General features: G+C 51.4%; 1 protein-coding gene across 4 annotated transcripts in view; it reads right to left on the bottom strand.

The window, feature by feature from the left end:
* The window catches only part of UNK (unk zinc finger), a 938,451-nt gene that overhangs the window by 311,633 nt on the left and 606,438 nt on the right, over positions 1-20,380 (bottom strand). For all 4 annotated transcript variants that reach the window (XM_078654545.1, XM_078654546.1, XM_078654547.1 and 1 more), the window contains exon 11: positions 3,724-3,898. In XM_078654545.1, coding sequence (XP_078510671.1) covers positions 3,724-3,898 — 175 coding nt within the window. The remainder of the gene's footprint in view (positions 1-3,723; positions 3,899-20,380) is intronic.

Below are 20,380 nucleotides of genomic sequence, written 5' to 3'. Positions count from 1 at the left end.
TGATGCTGTGCCCACTGGGACTTCAGGTCGGCATATGCCAGTAGGCATGAGTAACCAGGAGGATGCCGGAGGCCCTGAGGCCCAAAAGCTTCAGAGTCAGTTTCACCAAAATCCAGGATACAGGCTGAAACATTAGTATCATAGCTTGGATCCATATCCTGGACTCGCTGCTCAGGAGGATAGGTCCAAAACTGCACTATGTCCAGAATGACTCCAATGAAAAAGAGAGTATGAGAAGGAGGTAGGAGACTAACACGTTGATAGTGAACTCCAGCAAGTGCAGGAGGTTCACCGTAGTCTGGTGGTGGGAGACTACTGCGTGGGGCGATCCCACCAACTGTTCGAGGTAGAGGAAGGCTGCAACCCCTCACTTCCACATATGAGCTGCAACCACAGCCATCACTTTCAAGAACACCAAAGGGCCACTGGGAAGGCCAAAAGGGAGCATGACAAACTGAAAGTGCTCTTGGCCCACTTTTAAACGCAGGTAACCCCTGTGGACAGCCAGGACAGGAATGTAGAAAAATGCATCCTGCAAGTCCAACGCTACCATCTAATCTCCCTGGTCATGGGCAGACAGAACTTGGGCGAGGGTGAGCATTTTGAACTTCTCCTTTTTCACGAAAAGGTTGAGAAGGCTCAGGACTAGGATATGATGAAGTCCTCCATCCTTTTTTGGCACCAGTACGTAATATAATAACAACAACCCTCTCTATGGTTCCCTTGGCCAAGACAGCCTGCACCGGAGCAAGGAAAGATGGTCCTCTATCCGCCGATTGTAAGTGGGTGGTGGGGTAGACACAGAGGGGAGGGAGTAGCCCATTTGAACAATCTGAAGAACCTACCAGTCCGATTTTACGGAGCACCAGTGGAGCAGGTGATGGCATATCCTGCCTTCAACTGGATGCCCTTGATGGTCGAAGGGCAAACTAAAGAGGCTTTGAAGCAGCGGATGTTGGGGGAGAAGTGGATTGACTCGACTGCTTGCCACCTGTCCCATGCTATCTGTGGGACCTGTGCCCTTGCCATGAAAAAGCTGTGGTGGTGTGGCTGGAGATCCCTTCTGTGGCCATCAAAGGGGAGGGATAGGCAGACTGAGGTTGACTAGGAGATGTAGACAAGCCCTAGGACCTGCTGTCTTTAAAGCACTCCAGCGCCAAATACGCCTTCTCTCCAAAGATGAGAGAGCTGTTGAAGGGCAGGTCTATGAGGGAAGACTGGACATCCCCTGAAAAACCTGTCGCCCTCAGCCAGCTGTGGGGCCACAAGGCCACTAACGATGAAATCGTTCTGCCAAGTGAGCCCCATATAGTACTGGAGTACTGGCCAGAAAGGCTTGCTGTGTTCATCGACCGCAGTGCTAGGCTGGCGGAAAATTCTCTTGCCAAAGTCGTCCAGACTCTTGTAGGGCTTGGACCAGGCCCTAAGTAGGATACCCATAGGGCTTCATTGAATGGGAGAAGAAGCTCAGAAGGGGCAACTCCCAGCCGAAGCACCTCAGTCAAGACATTTGTCTTGACCCCCACTGGGAGCACTGAAGGTCCAAGACTTCAGCTACACTACACACCATTATCGCAAAAGAGGCTCCCTCCACCGTAGCCACAGTGGTAGGAGAGACCACACAAGTGTCAGGTGCGGTGTCTAACCCACTGGCCTCCGTAAGTTCCTCATACCAGTTGACCTGTTCCTATTCTTTTTCAGGGTTCTTCTTTCATGTCCTGTTCTTTTTAAGGGTCCATAGACCCCTCCCATTTGTCTCCCTTTACAGGCATGTCAAATAAATAAGGCACTGGCTCTGTTCCAGTAAGCATGGACCCAGTCAGCATTGAAGTCACTTTAGCTCCTTGTCGGATTCGGGAATAATGAGGCAGTGCAGCCTAGGGGCGTAGGCAGCGATTGAACTGGAGAGGGGGCTGAGGAAAGTCTTGGTCCACTGATGCTGCTCCAGATCCAACATGGGATACTTGGGCCTGATTGCCCCAGAGGGTGGACCTGCTGGTGTGGATCAAGTTGTGCTCCAGAGGGGACAGGTCGGCAAATATGAGGTGCATGGTCTCATAAAACTCCTTTAACTGGGCTGGGGTCACTCCGGATCATTGAAGTGTAGAGAGGACCCGGGTTCAGGTTCTCGCTGGGCCTGGAGTGTCGACGCGTCTACGTCTCATCAGAAGACTTAGACGAACGCAGCTAAGATGGAGACCTCTGACTTCTTGTGTCTGTGGAACTTACCAGACAACTTCGAATGCGACGACAAATGTATGAAAGGGCTCCGTGAATGGTGCCTGGACCTCGAGTGTCAGGGGGTCGACTGACATCGGATGACAAGGAGCTTGAGGGTTCACTCCCTCAGCGCCTTGGGATGCATGGCGCAGCTTCCACGCAGGTCTTGGATTCATGGTCCTGCTCCAGACACCACAATTATACCATGTGGGGGTCTGTATCCAACATTTGCCTGGGGCACGTCCCACATGGTTGGAAACTAGGTTGTTTCTTGGGTGCCATCCTTCACATCAAGATAAAAATCTCCAAGGAGTTCAACAAAATGTCAAAACAAGCCAGTAAATAAGGGACTGACCCGTATCTGAGGCCGGATCATCGCTACATGGAACGGAAAGAAAGGAACTGATGTCAGCGTGCTGAGGTGGCACCTATATAGATACCGTGCACGTCACATTTGGTGCAGACGCCACGTGCATCCGAACGCCACCACATACCAGCGCACAAGGGTACTCCTCCAAACGTTTCCAGATCCAGTCTGATGCCTGGGGAATATTCTAAGGCAGGGGTCTCTAACCTTTTTTGTACTGAGAGCTTCTAATAATATTAGTGTAGTATAACCAAGTAAAAGTTTCTGAATTTAATAAGCTGGGCTGCACACAGGTGAGCTACTTAGAGGTAGCTGGAGAGCTACAGTAGCTCACAAGCTACTGGTTGGAGACCCCTGTTCTAAGGTAAGGAATCTGCAGCTAGAAGTCTCTATCAGATTCCAGCCTTCAATGCTTTTCCCTAGCTTTAATAAGTGCAACATGTCCACTTTAAGGAAGAGAGCTAATCTTAAGGACATCATTGACAAACTCTATACAATTACCCTGACAAACAAAGACCCACGCCCACAGTCTCAGCCAAAAGAAACCTCTCATGAGCAGCTTAGGGTATTTAAGTGGAAAACAATCCGCTGAACAGCTACATTGCTGTAAAAGGAGGAGACCAATATTCATTCCACCCTACATGTTCCTAACATTTACCGGCTCAAATAATTCAAAGCTCACTGAAGAATCCAACTGGAACTGTACAATATCAATAACATTACTGCAGCTACCTGTAGGCAATATAAAGTATATCAAACATTAAAATACTATTAAATTTTAAAGCTCCACTCACAGTATATGCCCTTTTCAGTTAATAACAGAAGCTCTCTAAACTCCTGCTTGCACGCACATAAACGCAAGTACACATACTCCGTCTCTCTTGCTCCATCACACGCTTTTTTTTGTCCACCTCTCTACCCATAGACAGAGACCGTGCTTTCTTGACCACTACACATTTATCTCAAGAAGAATTCTCTCTCTGCACACATGGGATTGTCTATAAGAGGGAGAAATTCTGATTGGTAGCCAGACAAGCTATCAAGAAAATGCATTTCCATGACATACAATGAAGCTTTGGCATTTTTAGTTATCAGTCCTCTTTCTTGAGACATTGAGAATTCCTTCGCCCCATTACCTATGACAGACTCAACGGTGTCGCTAGTTGGGTAGAAGGGAAGCGCATTTGCATTCATTCCTGGTATATTGCTGATCCCGGCTGGACTTGGGGGAGTTGCAGCAAGGCTGGAGGTGATGCTGGAGGAGATGCTGGAGGTGAGTGGGCTGCCCAGAGGAAGAATCCCTAGCACATCCTATAAGAGGGAAACATGTTCAGTGAAAAAACAAAGGAAGCCCATGATGGACTGCTCCACCCACAATCATGCTGCCCACCCACCTGCCTCACTCAGTTGCCACACTTTTCTCAACTAGCAATGGAATAATATCATGAAGTTGAAGATTACACAGTTGATCTTATGACTGGAGGTGCAGAAGGACAATGAGTACATACGCACAAGTTACTACTTGTGTAACAATATATCTGTAAGAGACATTAGTTAGTATTAGATTCCTTACCTTAGAATATCCCCAGGCGTCAGACTGGATCCGGAAATTTTTTGCGTAGCAGTACCCTTGCGCATCGATAGGCGTCGTCTGCGGCTCCGCGTCCGTCGTCGGCGCCGTGATGACGTCGTCGGAGTACTTAGACGCCGCCTCCGTGTGCTGACGTCAGTTCTTAGACACAGCTTTTCCGCGCCAGAAGCGCTGAGCCATGTTAAAAACCAACACAGGTGCCATTGAAACTAGGGCCCTGAAAGGGGGTAACCCTAACCCTAGATATCGGTTCACAGAACGGGGAGGATGGGTGGGTCGGTAAGGAATCTAATACTAACTAATGTCTCTTACAGATATATCGTTACACAAGTAGTAACTTGTGCATCTGAAAGAGACACGTTAGTATTAGATTGCTTACCTTAGAATAGATACCCCAGCAATACCAACCCCGGTGGTGGGTCTTCGAACCAATAGTCACACCAGAAAGTCCTGGAGGACAGAACGACCAAAGAAGCCATCCCTCCGGACTTGGCTGTCCAGGCAGTAGTGTCTTGCAAACATGTGCAGCGATGCCCACGTAGCTGCCTGACAGATGTCTTGTAAGGGCACTCCCCGGCCCAGGGCAGTTGTCGCGTGGCTCGGGTGGAATGAGCCCGCAATCCAACAGGGGGCTCCTTTTTAGCCAAGGAGTAACATGCCTGGATACACAAGATGATCCACTGGGAGATGGTCCGCTTGTGTACCGCTTTCCCCTTCTTAGCGCCCAAGTAACCAACAAAGAGTTGGTCATCCACCTGGAACTGGCGTGTGCGATCCAAGTAGAATGAGAGCGCATGTTTTGGGTCCAGACGGTGGAGCCGCTCTTCCTCTTTAGAAGGATGCGGTGGCGGGAAGAAGGTTGGCAGAGGCAGACGAACCGGGGGATCGACTGACATACAGAGTAGCTCTGGATACCAGTACCTTCGTGCCCAGTCCGGAGCCACAAGGATGACTTGTGCCCGGTCGCGCTTGATCTTCTTCAGCACTCTGGGCAGAAGTGGTATAGGCGGAAAGGCGTACAATAGACCGCAACTCCACTCGCGACGAAAAGCGTCTCCGAGCGAGTGCCGCCTTGGAAATTCCAACGCGCAGAACTGATGACATTGCGCGTTCTCTTCGGTGGCGAATAGATCTAACCAAGGCTCTCCCCATTGCTGAAAGAGGCCTTGCGCCACGTCCGAGTTCAGACGCCATTCGTGATCCATCATGCACCGACGGCTGAGCTCGTCCGCCCTGGCGTTCAGAGATCCTGCCAGGTGTTGAGCCACCAAGGTCATGCCCTGGCGTTCCAGCCATTGCCAGAGGCGCAGAGCCGCCTGGCAAAGGGTCCACGACCCCACCCCGCCCTGTTTGTTGCATTACCACATGGCGGTGGTGTTGTCCGTGAACACCTGCACTACACTCCCCCGGACAGAGGGGAGGAATGCCTTCAGTGCTAGACGAATCGCCCGTAACTCCAACAGGTTGATGTGGAGCCGGTCCTCCGCCGGAGACCAGAGGCCTCTGATCTCCGCCTCTCCAATGTGGCCTCCCCAGCCCTGGAGGGACGTGTCCGTCACAACTACGTGCTCCGGTTGGGGAAGGGAGAGGGATCTGCCGCTGACCCAATCGCGGTCCGTGAGCCACCACTGCAGCTGTCTCGCAGTGCCCTCCGAGATCAGGACGTGGTCGGACAGGTTGCCGTGATGCTGGGCCCACTGAAACTTCAGGTTCCACTGCAGAGCCCGCATCCGCCACCTGGCGTGATGCACCAGTAGGATGCAGGAGGCCATCAGCCCCAGAAGCCCCAGCGTCAACCTGACCGAGACCGGGATAACGGCTGAAAGATGGGAATCAGAGCCTGAATATCCAGGACCCGCTGTTCGGGTGGATAAACCCGAAACCGCGCCGAGTCGAGAACCGCTGCGATGAAGAGGAGCTTCTGAGAGGGGCACAGGTGTGACTTTGGCACATTGATGGAGAACCCCAGCTGGTGCAGGAGATCTGCCGTAGTCTGGAGGTGGCTGACGACTGTCTGGGGCGAGCCCGCCTTCAACAACCAGTCGACGAGGTAGGGGAAGACTGAAACCCCTAACCTGCGCAGATGAGCTGTGACCACCGCCATCACCTTTGTGAACACCTGTGGGGCGCTGGTAAGGCCGAAGGGGAGCACTGTATACTGAAAGTGCTCGAGGCCAACCGTGAACCGCAGGTAGCGCCGGTGGGCCGGCAGGACGGGGATGTGGAAATAAGCGTCCTGCAAGTCCAACGCTACCATCCAGTCTCCTGGGTACAGGGCAGCTAAGAGGGCAGCTAAGACCTCAGCCAGTGTCAGCATTTTGAACTTCTCCTTCCGGAGGAAGCCGTTGATGTTCCGTAGGTCCAGGATAGGGCAGAGGCCCCCTTTGCCCTTCTTGGGTTCCAGAAAGTAGTGGGAGTAGCAACCACACCCTATTTCTGGCCCACGAACGCGCTCGATGGCCCCCTTGGCCAAGAGGGCCGTAACTTCCTCCTGCAGAAGTCGCAAATGATCCCCCGATACACGGTGGTTCTGCGGTGGCATGGCTGGAGGAGTCGCCTCGAAGGGGAGGGAGTAGCCCCTTCGGACGATCTGCAGCACCCACCAGTCCGATGTGACGGTGCGCCAGTGGAGGAGGTGATGGCGAACCCTGCCCCCCACTAGCGTCACATGGGCCTGAAAGCACGGACTAGGAGGGTTGTGAGGCGGATGCTGCGGGGGAAGGAGTGGACTGACCTCGCCGTTGTCCCAGACCGCCTCCACGGCGGTTTCCACGGCCGCCACCGCGTTGGGTATTACCCTGCGGAGCGTGGCTGGCAGCACGTGTGGGTACACCCCTTCCGTGGCCACGAAAGAAATGAAAGGCAGCCAATTGCTGGCGCGGGGCCGAGAGGCCCAAGGACTTGGCCGTAGCCCTGGAGTCCTTAAAGCGCTCAAGCGCATGGTCTGCCTTGTCGCCAAAAAGGCGATGGCCATCAAACGGCATGTCCATCAGTGTGTTTTGGACATCGGCCGAAAAGTTGGCGGACCTCAACCAGGCGTGACGTCTGACCGCCACTGTCGTTGCCATCGCTCTACCAAGCGAGTCGGTGGTATCCAGCCCACACCGGATAGAATATTTGGCTGCATCCCGGCCCTCCACAAGGGCTTGGCCAAGTTTGGCCCGTACCTCCAACGGACACTCTGGCAGCACTTCCGCAACCGTATCCCACAGAGAGTGTAGCGGCCCAAGAGGCATGCGGTGTTGGAAGACCGCAGTCCCAGACTAAGGGATGAGAAGATCTTCTTACCATACTGCTCATACCTCTTGCATTCCCTGTCCGGCAGAGCCGACGGGAACGCGGTCTGGGAATTGGATGCCTGGATAACCAGGCTCTCGGGGGTGGGGTGGGTGGACAGGTAACATGGGTCGCCCGGGGCCGGGCGGTGGCGTCTGGCCACGTTCCTATCTATGGGCGAACCCGTAGCGGGCTTGGACCAAGTGCCCAAAAGAAGAAATGCGTTACTTACCTGTAACTGTAGTTATCCAGTATTGGTATCTGTGAGAAGTTGGCCTGATGTGCAGTGCTCACTGTTCTAGTGATCACTATATATCAGTCCAAACAACCCTTATTGATGATTGGTTGTAAGTCAACCTTATAGACCAGCTATCCTAGTAGCATGGATACGAGCAGTCTAAGGCTAAGACTCTAGAGGGCGTGTTAAGCCAGCTGTTTCACCATCACATTACCCCTTGAACACCCAGTGAAAGGACACCACACAAGTGGTTATGAAAATAAACAGTGTATTTATTTATAACAAGACTACCCTGGCTCTTTATGAGACAGGGAGCTAAGCAGACAACAAAACTCTTATAAAAATACTTAAGTTAGCACAGTATACACAAATGCCCGAGGGGCACGAAAAACCATATACTCTAAAAGTGGAATGCGAATTACTAGCAGGTAAGTAACAATTCTCAGAGGCTTTAGAAACGCTAGGCCTACAATACTAAACACTCAGGTTAGGAGCAGGAGGCCTAGGGACACCACGTGCAGAGTGGGAACTCTCACGCGTAAGGCGGGAAAAAGCCTATGGAAGCTAGAACTCACAAAGTTACTGTTCACGGGCGAACCCGACCTGGTAGGGAGAAAACGACAGTGGATCCTGACCCTTGGATAGTGAGGCTATGCTGGGGCACCGAAATGCCGAAGTTACCTAGCCCAGGGGCTGCAGCTGCATAGGCCTCAAAAGACGTCGGGAATCCTCGTCGACGAACCAGGAGCCTGGAAGAAAGATGCTGGCAGGCGACCAGTGAAGAGAGTTCGAGTTGATCCAAGCCTGGATCTTGAAGATGGATGACACCTGAAAGCAGAGGGGACCAAGTTCGTGACTACTAGCCAGTAGTCAGTGGGCACCAGGAGGGCACCGGATGGTAGTCACCTCGACTAGGTGAGTGGGCGACGCTGTGCTCTGCAGATCTCACGGACCAGGAGGCGTTGTCGGCGACCAGGATGGAGAGGCGAGCTGTCCCACGATGGATGAAGCTGTCGGCGTCGAAGAACCCAGGATTGGGCAACAAAGCCTTGGCTAATTCAAGCCCACGCGGTGGACTCAAAATGGCGTCTTGAGTGGACCAGGAGGGTCCGGGGTGCTCCTCTTCTGGAAGGGAGCAAGGGCCAGTCTGGAGCAACCAGACTAGCAGCAGTGATGTCGTCGGGCGTCGTTCAGAAGGCCACAAGCCAGCGGGCTAGTAGCCAAACAACGCGGTGAGCAGCAAAAAGCAGAAGGGCCCCACGCCGATCGTGGAGATGCTGGGGGGCTGCTCTTCGGTGCTGGAGCTGCTCAGGGTTGGGGCTTCTCGGACCCCAAAGCACTCGCCAGGAGATTACTCGGCGGGCTTGCTGTGCAGAAGTCGTGCAGTCTTGGCAATAGTCGGTCCCTTGAGGTCTCGTCGCACTCACGGTTCTCAGCTTGGCTGTAGAGGTGAGTAGAGGTCGGAGGTGCCAGGGAAGCCGGGTCTTGTCGAGCTGGGCAGTCGGATTCCGGAGGAAGGACTTACAGCAGACCGCAGTGTTCTTACGATGGTGCCTGCGGATGCAGGGTGACTACTCCTTAGTCACAAGGGAGAATCTTGAAGAAGGAAATCTTGAAGTCCTTTCGTAGAAAGTCGTGTCTTGATTCCAAAGATGATCTAATTTGGAAGGGGGCCTGCTCCTACCTTTATCTGGGAAAAGGGGGCTGGCACGCGACTAAGTCCTGCCCTATGGGTGGGACCAGGAGGGGGGTGGTTACACCCCTCTCCTTTGGCGGGCTTTCCCCAGGCCAGGGGCTGGAGTGCCCCTGGAACTGGTTTCAGCCGGCCTATGCACAGTGAGCACCGGGGTGCCACTTGCAGTCACCTTCCTCTGAAGCCCTGCCTACCTAGGATACACAAAACCCTGTCTGGGACGGTGCTGGCACCGCCCCTGGCAGGAAACCCTTTGTCCTTGCCTCCTGCTCTGGGAGGACTCCCAGCAGCAGGAGGGCAGACTTGTGTCTCCGTGGCAGCATCCATTTTGTGGAGCTGAGGCTATGTCTGACTTTAACCGGGGTTACAGGTTACATACATGTCGTGTCCCTCTAGAAGGGTGGAATGCTAACCCCGTCGCCAGAATTGGCGAGGGGTTAGTATTTCAATTCGTATGACACCTTACTCGACATGTTTTGATAAAGAGATACCAGAGTTGGCATATAACCGCGAGGATTATAATGCACTTAAGAGTATATGGTATGCGATATCATGGAAACGGCTAAGGGATGGATCCCGAAAGCCGCAGACAGGCTCAGCTCATGCCAGAGCACCATCTCACACGATTCCAAGCACTCTGCCTTCAGGATTGTCAAGGCCTGCCATAGGAGTGACTGATAGTAGATCTGTGTGTCCATTTTAGGGTTAGATATAGGTATACTATATCTAAAGCAAAGGGTGATTACACCACCTTGCCCCAGCTGTCGTGCAGCCAGTTGTGTCAGATTTGGATGGCCAGCCAGGGGTGGCATAATACATGCTGCAGCCCCTGGTAGGCCCTGGGTACACCTATGCCCTGGGTACCTAAGGTACACTGTACAGGGACTGATAAGGTGACTCAGTATCCAATTAGATATGTACCTAAGGTACATGGAATCCATTTTACAGAGAGAGCAGTAGGCCTGGGGTCCTGAATAGCAGGGCCCCAGGTCAACTAAGTCAGAAAACCAGCAAAACACCAGGCAAAAAGTTGGGGGCAACCATAGTCAGGGATCTACCTTCCTACATAACCCCCCCCCCCCCCCCAAACGAAAGGAGATAAGGCTAGCCTTGCCAGGTAAGCCTATATTGCCTGAATGGCCATATAAGGAAGTACCAGCACTGGCATGGTTACCCCCTATCTCATGGTCCACTAAGCAATCCCTCACCCTAAGGGTGTCTGAGGGTCTCCACCATAGGGAATCTCTACCTGTGGTGTGTTTTGGCAAAGTAAAAGGCTGGTGCTGAAATGGAGTACTGAAGTGAGGCTCCACTAATTTTGGGCTCAGCTTCCTCCAATCACTATCCACCATAGAGGCCTTTCTTTCCAAGACTGAGTTGTTTTGGGCTCTCAGGGTCAACCTCTGGCTACCTACAGCTGGAGGTTGGGTCCCTCTGTTTGGCTTACTGGAGGGACAGGTCAGGTCTGGGACCCTCAGGTCCCAAGTTTGGCTGTGCCCAACAGTGTCCATCTGTGGGAGGTCCCTAACTAAATTTAAGGGGGATCCCTCAGGAGTTTGTTTTATTTTCACTTGGCTAGGACTACTAGCTTCAGTGCCCTTAATCTGCTGATTGGGGGGTTCTTTTGGACAGGGGACCCTTTGGGGTCCAACACTGGCCTCCCTGACCTCTACAGCCCTGGGCTGACTGAGGCAGGGTAGAGAGGGGCAGGTTACCTGCTCCAGACTGGGTCCCACCTTGGAAGGGTCCACTGACATCAGGGGTTCTGCCAGGCTAGGCCTGACTACCTCTGTGGCAGTTTCTTCACAAGGGGTCAGATCAGTTCCCTGAGGAGGCTGATCCTTTCCTAGAGTCTGGTGGGAGGGAGATTTCTCTTCCTCCTCAATACTCTCTGTCTGAGTGGAGTGATCCATAGTTTCAGGCTTCACAACACTATTATCTGTCTGAGTTTGAGCTGTGGCCATCACAACTCCACCAACCTTTTCAGGAGGGGGCTCAGTTTGGGTGTGGGCTGTTACCATTACAGCCTTGACAACCTGTTCTGGGAAGGAAGTTGTCTGAGATTGGGTTGTGACTGGCACAACCCTCCTGACCTGTTCAGGGATGACATCTTGGACTGGGGCTGTGGCTAACACTGCCCCACTAACCTTACCATGGGGGTTTACCATTCTAGAATGGGTTTCTTGCTCTACCTCAGCCCAGGCTGAGGTTTCTAAATCATTCCCCAGTAGGCAATCTACAGGCAAGTTGGATGACACTGCCACTCTCCTGGGGCCAGTGACACTTCCCCAGCTGAGATTTACTACTGCCATGGGATGAGTTTTCTTCACTCCATCAATGTTTACCACCTGGTATGTGGCACCAGGTAAAAGTTGCCTTGAGGGGACTAGACTCTCAGTCACCATAGTGATGCTAGCCCCTGTATCTCTATAGGCCTCAACTTTTATACCATTGATGAGGGGCTCCTGTCTGTACTTGCCCAAAATGTTGGGACAAGTTGTGAAGTTGGCAAACCCCATGCCAGTCTCACAGACAAGAGTATCTAAGTTTGGGGACCTGGTTAGGCCAGAGTCCCCAGGAACTCCCAAAGTAAATGCACCCAAATTCTTGGGGGCACTCCCACCACCTGGGGGGTTACTACTAATAGTAACAGGAGGTTTGGGAATGTTACTTGGGGGTATGTTCTCCTTATTGTTATTCTTTGGGCAACTGCTGTCAGTTTTCAAATGACCCACCTGTTTACAGGGATAACAATAAGGTTTCTTCTGGTTATTAGAAGGATTCTGGGACCCACCCCCCATAGAGGATTTTTGGGGCCCTAATGTGGTTTGATCTGGAGATTTATTCCCACCCTTCTCTTGAGGCTTGGTTGATTCCTTCTTCTGGTCACCACCTTGGTTCTTGGGCCTAATCCTGGTTCTGACCCATTTGTCTGCCCTCTTACCCAATTCTTGTGGAGAGGTCAGATCAGAGTCTACCAGGTGCTGGTGTAATAACTGGTTCTGACAATTATTTAAGACTTGCTCTCTCATAATAAGATTATACAATCCTGTGAAGTCAGTAACCTTGCTACCCAGTAGCCAGCCTTCCAAAGCCTTAGTGGCACAATCAACAAAGTCAGACCAGTCCTGAGACTGAGTTTTCTGGGTGTCTCTGAACAGCAACCTGTACTGTTCAGTGGTTAAACCAAACCCATCAACCAGTGCATTTTTCAGGACCTGGTAATCATTAGCATCCTCCACTCTTGTAGTGAGGAGCGTATCTCTACCTTTACCATCAAAGGAGAGCCACAGTATAGCTGCCCACTGACTCTGGGGAATGCACTGCACAGTGCAGGCCCTCTCCAGAGCAGCCATCCATTTCTGGATGTCATCCCCTTGCTTAAAGGGGGGCACTATCTTAGTCAGGTGTTTAGTGTCTAAACCCTTCTCTCTATCTCTTGGGAGATTGCTGCCACCAGTGGGAGCTAACCCACTCATCTGCTGCTCTCTAGCCAAGGCAAGCTTCTCTTTGGCCAGGGCAATTTCTTCCCTTTCAATCCTCAGAGTAGCCTGTCTCATCCTAGCTTCATGCTCCATTCTCTGAGGGGAAGTCAATCTCCTCTGGGGAGAGTTCCTTCTCCTCTGAGAAGAGGCATTAGAGTGCAGAGATCTATTGGAGTCCCTAGAAAGAGATCTATCTCTCCTAACTCCAAGGTTAGGCCTACTTAGGGTCAGTACTGGGGGTCCCCCAGATCCTAGCCCAAGTAAGTCTATGTTGGCCCTAGTTAGCCTTCTGACTACCTCAAGACCTTTGTCTACCTCATCCCCAGAGAGTTCCTCAGGATCCTCCTCCCCAACTGCATTTACAGTGTTGTGGAGGTCTGGATCCCCAGTGGTACCCTCTAAGGCTGGCATATTCCCATCTAGCTGAGAAAGCTTTCTCGCATCATAAGTCTCTAAGAGACCTATTAAAAAGGGAATGGTGGGGTTAGACCCCTGTTTCAGTTTTCTGGAGGTACACACTTGTCTCATCTCCTGAAAACTGAGAGCTGCATATCTTGATTTGACCTGTGGAGGTCAACATCCACAAGGGGAGTCTCAGTAGATTCTCCTTGGGTAGACATGCTCTTTCTAGTGAAGTGTAAGTGGTGCACTTACCTACACTATATGTTTGCCTACTGATCCCTTGCTAGAGTTGTAGTTTAGGGTGTGCTAGGCCCTAGGAGCTACAACAGCTGGTTCAGTAGAACTCAGAGTATTCTAAGCTAAGTTATATGTACCTTTAGTACTTATGTGATCTTTCATAAGATATTCTTAGGATATGTGTGGCAAAACAACAGCAAGCTCAAATCCCAACCGCTGCTCACCAATGTGAGAAGTTGGCCTGATGTGCAGTGCTCACTGTTCTAGTGATCACTATATATCAGTCCAAACAACCCTTATTGATGATTGGTTGTAAGTCAACCTTATAGACCAGCTATCCTAGTAGCATGGATACGAGCAGTCTAAGGCTAAGACTCTAGAGGGCGTGTTAAGCCAGCTGTTTCACCATCACATTACCCCTTGAACACCCAGTGAAAGGACACCACACAAGTTGTTATGAAAATAAACAGTGTATTTATTTATAACAAGACTACCCTGGCTCTTTATGAGACAGGGAGCTAAGCACACAACAAAACTCTTATAAAAATACTTAAGTTAGCACAGTATACACAAATGCCCGAGGGGCACGAAAAACCATATACTCTAAAAGTGGAATGCGAATTACTAGCAGGTAAGTAACAATTCTCAGAGGCTTTAGAAACGCTAGGCCTACAATACTAAACACTCAGGTTAGGAGCAGGAGGCCTAGGGACACCACGTGCAGAGTGGGAACTCTCACGCGTAAGGCGGGAAAAAGCCTATGGAAGCTAGAACTCACAAAGTTACTGTTCACGGGCGAACCCGACCTGGTAGGGAGAAAACGACAGTGGATCCTGACCCTTGGATAGTGAGGCTATGCTGGGGCACCGAAATGCCGAAGTTACCTAGCCCAGGGGCTGCAGCTGCATAGGCCTCAAAAGACGTCGGGAATCCTCGTCGACGAACCAGGAGCCTGGAAGAAAGATGCTGGCAGGCGACCAGTGAAAAGAGTTCGAGTTGATCCAAGCCTGGATCTTGAAGATGGATGACACCTGAAAACAGAGGGGACCAAGTTCGTGACTACTAGCCAGTAGTCAGTGGGCACCAGGAGGGCACCGGATGGTAGTCACCTCGACTAGGTGAGTGGGCGACGCTGTGCTCTGCAGATCTCACGGACCAGGAGGCGTTGTCGGCGACCAGGATGGAGAGGCGAGCTGTCCCACGATGGATGAAGCTGTCGGCGTCGAAGAACCCAGGATTGGGCAACAAAGCCTTGGCTAATTCAAGCCCACGCGGTGGACTCAAAATGGCGTCTTGAGTGGACCAGGAGGGTCCGGGGTGCTCCTCTTCTGGAAGGGAGCAAGGGCCAGTCTGAAGCAACCAGACTAGCAGCAGTGATGTCGTCGGGCGTCGTTCAGAAGGCCACAAGCCAGCGGGCTAGTAGCCAAACAACGCGGTGAGCAGCAAAAAGCAGAAGGGCCCCACGCCGATCGTGGAGATGCTGGGGGGCTGCTCTTCGGTGCTGGAGCTGCTCAGGGTTGGGGCTTCTCGGACCCCAAAGCACTCGCCAGGAGATTACTCGGCGGGCTTGCTGTGCAGAAGTCGTGCAGTCTTGGCAATAGTCGGTCCCTTGAGGTCTCGTCGCACTCACGGTTCTCAGCTTGGCTGTAGAGGTGAGTAGAGGTCGGAGGTGCCAGGGAAGCCGGGTCTTGTCGAGCTGGGCAGTCAGATTCCGGAGGAAGGACTTACAGCAGACCGCAGTGTTCTTGCGATGGTGCCTGCGGATGCAGGGTGACTACTCCTTAGTCACAAGGGAGAATCTTGAAGAAGGAAATCTTGAAGTCCTTTCGTAGAAAGTCGTGTCTTGATTCCAAAGATGATCTAATTTGGAAGGGGGCCTGCTCCTACCTTTATCTGGGAAAAGGGGGCTGGCACGCGACTAAGTCCTGCCCTATGGGTGGGACCAGGAGGGGGGTGGTTACACCCCTCTCCTTTGGCGGGCTTTCCCCAGGCCAGGGGCTGGAGTGCCCCTGGAACTGGTTTCAGCCGGCCTATGCACAGTGAGCACCGGGGTGCCACTTGCAGTCACCTTCCTCTGAAGCCCTGCCTACCTCGGATACACAAAACCCTGTCTGGGACGGTGCTGGCACCGCCCCTGGCAGGAAACCCTTTGTCCTTGCCTCCTGCTCTGGGAGGACTCCCAGCAGCAGGAGGGCAGACTTGTGTCTCGGTGGCAGCATCCATTTTGTGGAGCTGAGGCTATGTCTGACTTTAACCGGGGTTACAGGTTACATACATGTCGTGTCCCTCTAGAAGGGTGGAATGCTAACCCCGTCGCCAGAATTGGCGAGGGGTTAGTATTCCAATTCGTATGACACCTTACTCGACATGTTTTGATAAAGCGATACCAGAGTTGGCATATAACCGCGAGGATTATAATGCACTTAAGAGTATATGGTATGCAATATCATGGAAACGGCTAAGGGATGGATCCCGAAAGCCGCAGACAGGCTCAGCTCATGCCAGAGCACCATCTCACACGATTCCAAGCACTCTGCCTTCAGGATTGTCAAGGCCTGCCATAGGAGTGACTGATAGGAGATCTGTGTGTCCATTTTAGGGTTAGATATAGGTATACTATATCTAAAGCAAAGGGTGATTACACCACCTTGCCCCAGCTGTCGTGCAGCCAGTTGTGTCAGATTTGGATGGCCAGCCAGGGGTGGCATAATACATGCTGCAGCCCCTGGTAGGCCCTGGGTACACCTATGCCCTGGGTACCTAAGGTACACTGTACAGGGACTGATAAGGTGACTCAGTATCCAATTAGATATGTACCTAAGGTACATGGAATCCATTTTACAGAGAGAGCAGTAGGCCTGGGGTCCTGAATAGCAGGGCCCCAGGTCAACTAAGTCAGAAAACCAGCAAAACACCAGGCAAAAAGTTGGGGGCAACCATAGTCAGGGATCTACCTTCCTACAGTATCTTTCATAGATTTACATGCCTGAATCATTCCCCGTCGTCGGGGTGGGAGTCCCCGGTATATAAAATAGTAATGTCCTAAAGACATATATATATATATATATATATGGTGGGTGAACAAGAGTACGCCAGTACTCGAAACGTTGCATTTTGAAGGCTTGTGAATAAAACAACCTGCCTGGATATCGTGGGGTCTGTCTCTTCTTTCGCCGCGCAAGTGGAGGTTTGAAGATTTCGGTGATATATATATGTATATATACTAATAGGCCAGAGGCCTCACATTGGTAACCTATCTGAGTCCTTTTGTAAAAAGGACCAAACTTTGGCCAGGAGCCAATCAGCTACTACCACCCTCTAGAACCTTCCTGGAAGGAGCCCTAGTCCCTCAGATTTTCATAAGCACAGTGCTAAGTAGTACCTACTGAGAGAACCAAGGTGAGCCCTTCCAGGGGAGGCGGGTGGGTTGCATGTGAATCTATGAACGATACCAATACTGGATAACTGCAGTTACAGGTAAGTAACGCATTTCTTATCCAGTATTATGGGTATCTTTCATAGATTCACATGCCTGAATCAGAGTAGCGAGTAGTAGGCAGCACATTTCGCATAACATAGTATGTAAGACACATGATAATAACTTATCAATAGTGTAACGAAAGAAACTGCAAACAGTAGCAGGATAAGAAATGTGCAAACAGTAAAATGGAAAGGTGGGATGAAAGGAAGAAGGCTCACCTCTAATGGAATAGATGACGGAGCACCGCCTGTCCCACTGCTGCATCCTTCATAAGTTCAGAATCCAAGCAGTAGTGCTTGGTGAATGTATGTGGTGTTTTCCATGTCGCCGCTCTGCAAATGTCGACAATGGGCACCCCAAAAAAGAGCGCCATGGAGGTGGAAACCGCTCTAGTGGAGTAAGCCCGAACCTTGGCGGGCAGAGGATGACCCGCTTGTAGGTGGCAGAAGGCGATAGCTGCAGAGATCCATCTTGAAATGCTCTGCTTTGTCAATGGTAGGCCCTTCCTGGGCCTGCTGAAGGCAATAAATAATTGGTTGGATTTGCGAAATTGTGCCGTTCTATGAAGGTAGAATTTCAGACATCTCTTCAGATCTAAGGAATGTAGAGATCTTTCCGCCATCGAAGATGGATTAGGGAAGAAAGATCTCAGGACAATAGGTTCGTTTAGATGAAAAGCAGACGGAACCTTTGGTATGAATTTGGGGTTAGTCCTTAGAATGACTCTGTCCTGTTTGAACTGAAGGAACGGGTCCTGAATACAGAAAGCCTGTAGCTCGCTCACCCTCCTTACTGACGTGAGAGCTAGCAAGAGGGCTGTTTTCCATGACAAATATTTGAGATCCGCTTCATGTATCGGCTCAACTGCGCCAGGACAATGTTGAGCTGCCATGTAGGTGGTAAAGGTCTCACTGGAGGATAAGTCCTGAATAAGCCTTTCAGAAACTGCTTGATCAGTCTATTGGACCATAGAGAAGCACCAGACGAAGAGCGTCTGAATCGAGATATGGCTGCCAGGTAGACCTTGATTTAGGCATGGGCCAATCCTGAGGTGGCTAGATGGAGCAGGTAGGGCAGCAGTTGTGCCGGAGATGACGAGAACGGGTGCAGTTTGTTAGCTTTACACCATAAACAGAATCTCTTCCACTTAAGGGAATATGTCTTATTGGTACTGTCAGCCCGGGCCCGGGCCAGGACGACCCTGCAGTCCTGAGGGATATCTAAGTCCTGGAACCCACTGAACTCAGGAGCCAAGCCGATAATCCGAGAGATGTCAGATCTGGATGCTGGACTTGTCCCTGGTTCATGGTGAGGAGATGCGGGTAAGGCCTGAAAGGAATCGGAGGCTCCAGCGATAGAAGGTAGAGTTCTGTAGACCAGTGTTGGCGTGGCCACGCTGGGGCTACCAGGATCAAGGTGCAATGCTCTGCTTTCAGTTTCCTGAGGACCCTGGGGATCACAGGAAATGGTGGAAAAGCATAGGCAAAGACGTTGCACCATGTCATCGAAAATGCATCCCCTAGAGACCCCTTCTGGGGAAGCCAGCTTGCGTAATGTTGCCATTTTGCGTTGATCTTTGTCGCAAACAGATCCACGTTTGGTTTGCCCCATCGGGAGAACACTGCGTCGAGGGCTTGTTGGTCGAGTTCCCACTCGTGGCAGATGGTCCGTTGCCTGCTTAGAGAGTCCGCCAGGGTGTTGTCTGCTCCTGGGACGTACTCTGCCCTCAGCGAGATGTTGTGTTGGAGAAGCCACTTCCAAATTCGCTGCGATTCTTGAGACAACGTCATGGATCGGGTTCCCCCTTGCTTGTTTAAGTAGTGCATTGTGGTGGTGCTGTCCGTCCTCATAAGCACCGGGGAGTTCCTGATTCTGGGCAGGAAAGCTCGAAGAGCCAGGTACACTGCCCTTAGCTCTAACAGATTGATGTGGAGCACCTTCTCGGCTGGCGACCACTGACCATGTATTTGAAGTTCCTGTAGGAACGCACCCCACCCGTCCAATGATGCATCTGTTGTTATCACGTGTGGGGAGATTGGAAGGAGGAATGGAAGGCCTTGGTTCAGGTTTTTTATTTGAAGCCACCAGTTCAGGGCCTTCACCATGAACGGGGTGATGCTGAGTCGATCATCGAAGGATCCCATACTTTGAACCCACTGAGCTGATAACGCCTCCTGTAAGGGACGCATACGGAGGCGGCAGTGTGGGATTAGGAGGATGTTGGAGGACATCATTCCTAGCAGTGACTTGAAAAGTCGCACTTTGATGGACTTTTTGAGTTGAATGTGTGTTGCCAGCGACCTCAGTTTGGCCTGACGTTCCTGTGATGGAAAGGCCTTTTCTTGATGTGTGTCCAGAATTGCTCCCAGGAAAATGAGGCGTTGAGAGGGCTGCAGTACTGACTTTTCCTGATTGAGTGTAAGTCCTAGACTCTCGAATAGCTGAAGACAGGCGTTCGAAGACCTGTTCACGCCTTCTAGAGCGGGAGACTTGATGAGCCAGTCGTCCAGGTAGGGGAATACCTGGTGATGCTGCTGGCGAAGGTAGGCTGCCACTGGGGATAGGAATTTTGTAAAAATGCGTGGCGCCGACTTTAGGCCGAATGGCAACACTCTGAACTGATAATGTCTGCTCGCCACTGTGAATCTTAAGAACTGGCGGTGACTTTTGTGAATGAGTATATGGAAATAGGCGTCCTGGAGGTCTAAGGACACCTTGATATCCCTGGAATTGAGCAGTTGTAACACCTCTTGAATGGATACCATACGGAACGATTGCTTTTTGAGGTATGTGTTGAGGTTCCGTAGATCCAGTATAGGTCTCCATTTCTTCTCCTTTTTCCGTATCACGAAGAACCTGGAGTAGAATCCTTTCCCCCTCTGACCTCTGGGAACTCTTTCCACGGCTCCCTTTTGAAGCATTAGTGAGAGTTCCGCTTGAAGAAGATGAAGATTCCTGTGTGGCATGGGACATGAAGGGTTCGAAGGAGGAGTGTCCACAAATTCCAAAGTATGCCCGAATCGAACCAGTTGGAGAACCCAACGATCCGTAGTTATTTTTTGCCAATTGTGGAGGAAGTTGGAAATTTTTCCTTCAACTACGTAACATGGAGAAGAAACGGAGGCCTGTTTGAGAAAGAAGTCACTGTCTTCTGGGGGGTTCTTTCTTTCCTCCTCTCCCTCGAAAGGAGGACTTATTGTAAGAAGACTGGCCTTGTTGCTGCCTCTGTTGGTATTGAGGTTTGTATTGCTGGGACGAGCCATAGGAGGATTTGTACCCCTGGTATCAACCTCTTGTTTGCTGGCCTCTTCCTCTGGAGCCCCGAAAGGAAGTATTCTTGTACTGGTGTGTTCCAAGGGATCTTGCGGTCTCGGTATCTTTCTTGATACC

This window comes from Lissotriton helveticus, chromosome 7, assembly GCF_964261635.1.
Source record: "Lissotriton helveticus chromosome 7, aLisHel1.1, whole genome shotgun sequence".
NCBI classification, from domain to species: domain Eukaryota; kingdom Metazoa; phylum Chordata; class Amphibia; order Caudata; family Salamandridae; genus Lissotriton; species Lissotriton helveticus.
Note: the sequence above shows the minus strand (reverse complement) of the source record. Positions and strands in the feature narration are given on the sequence as shown.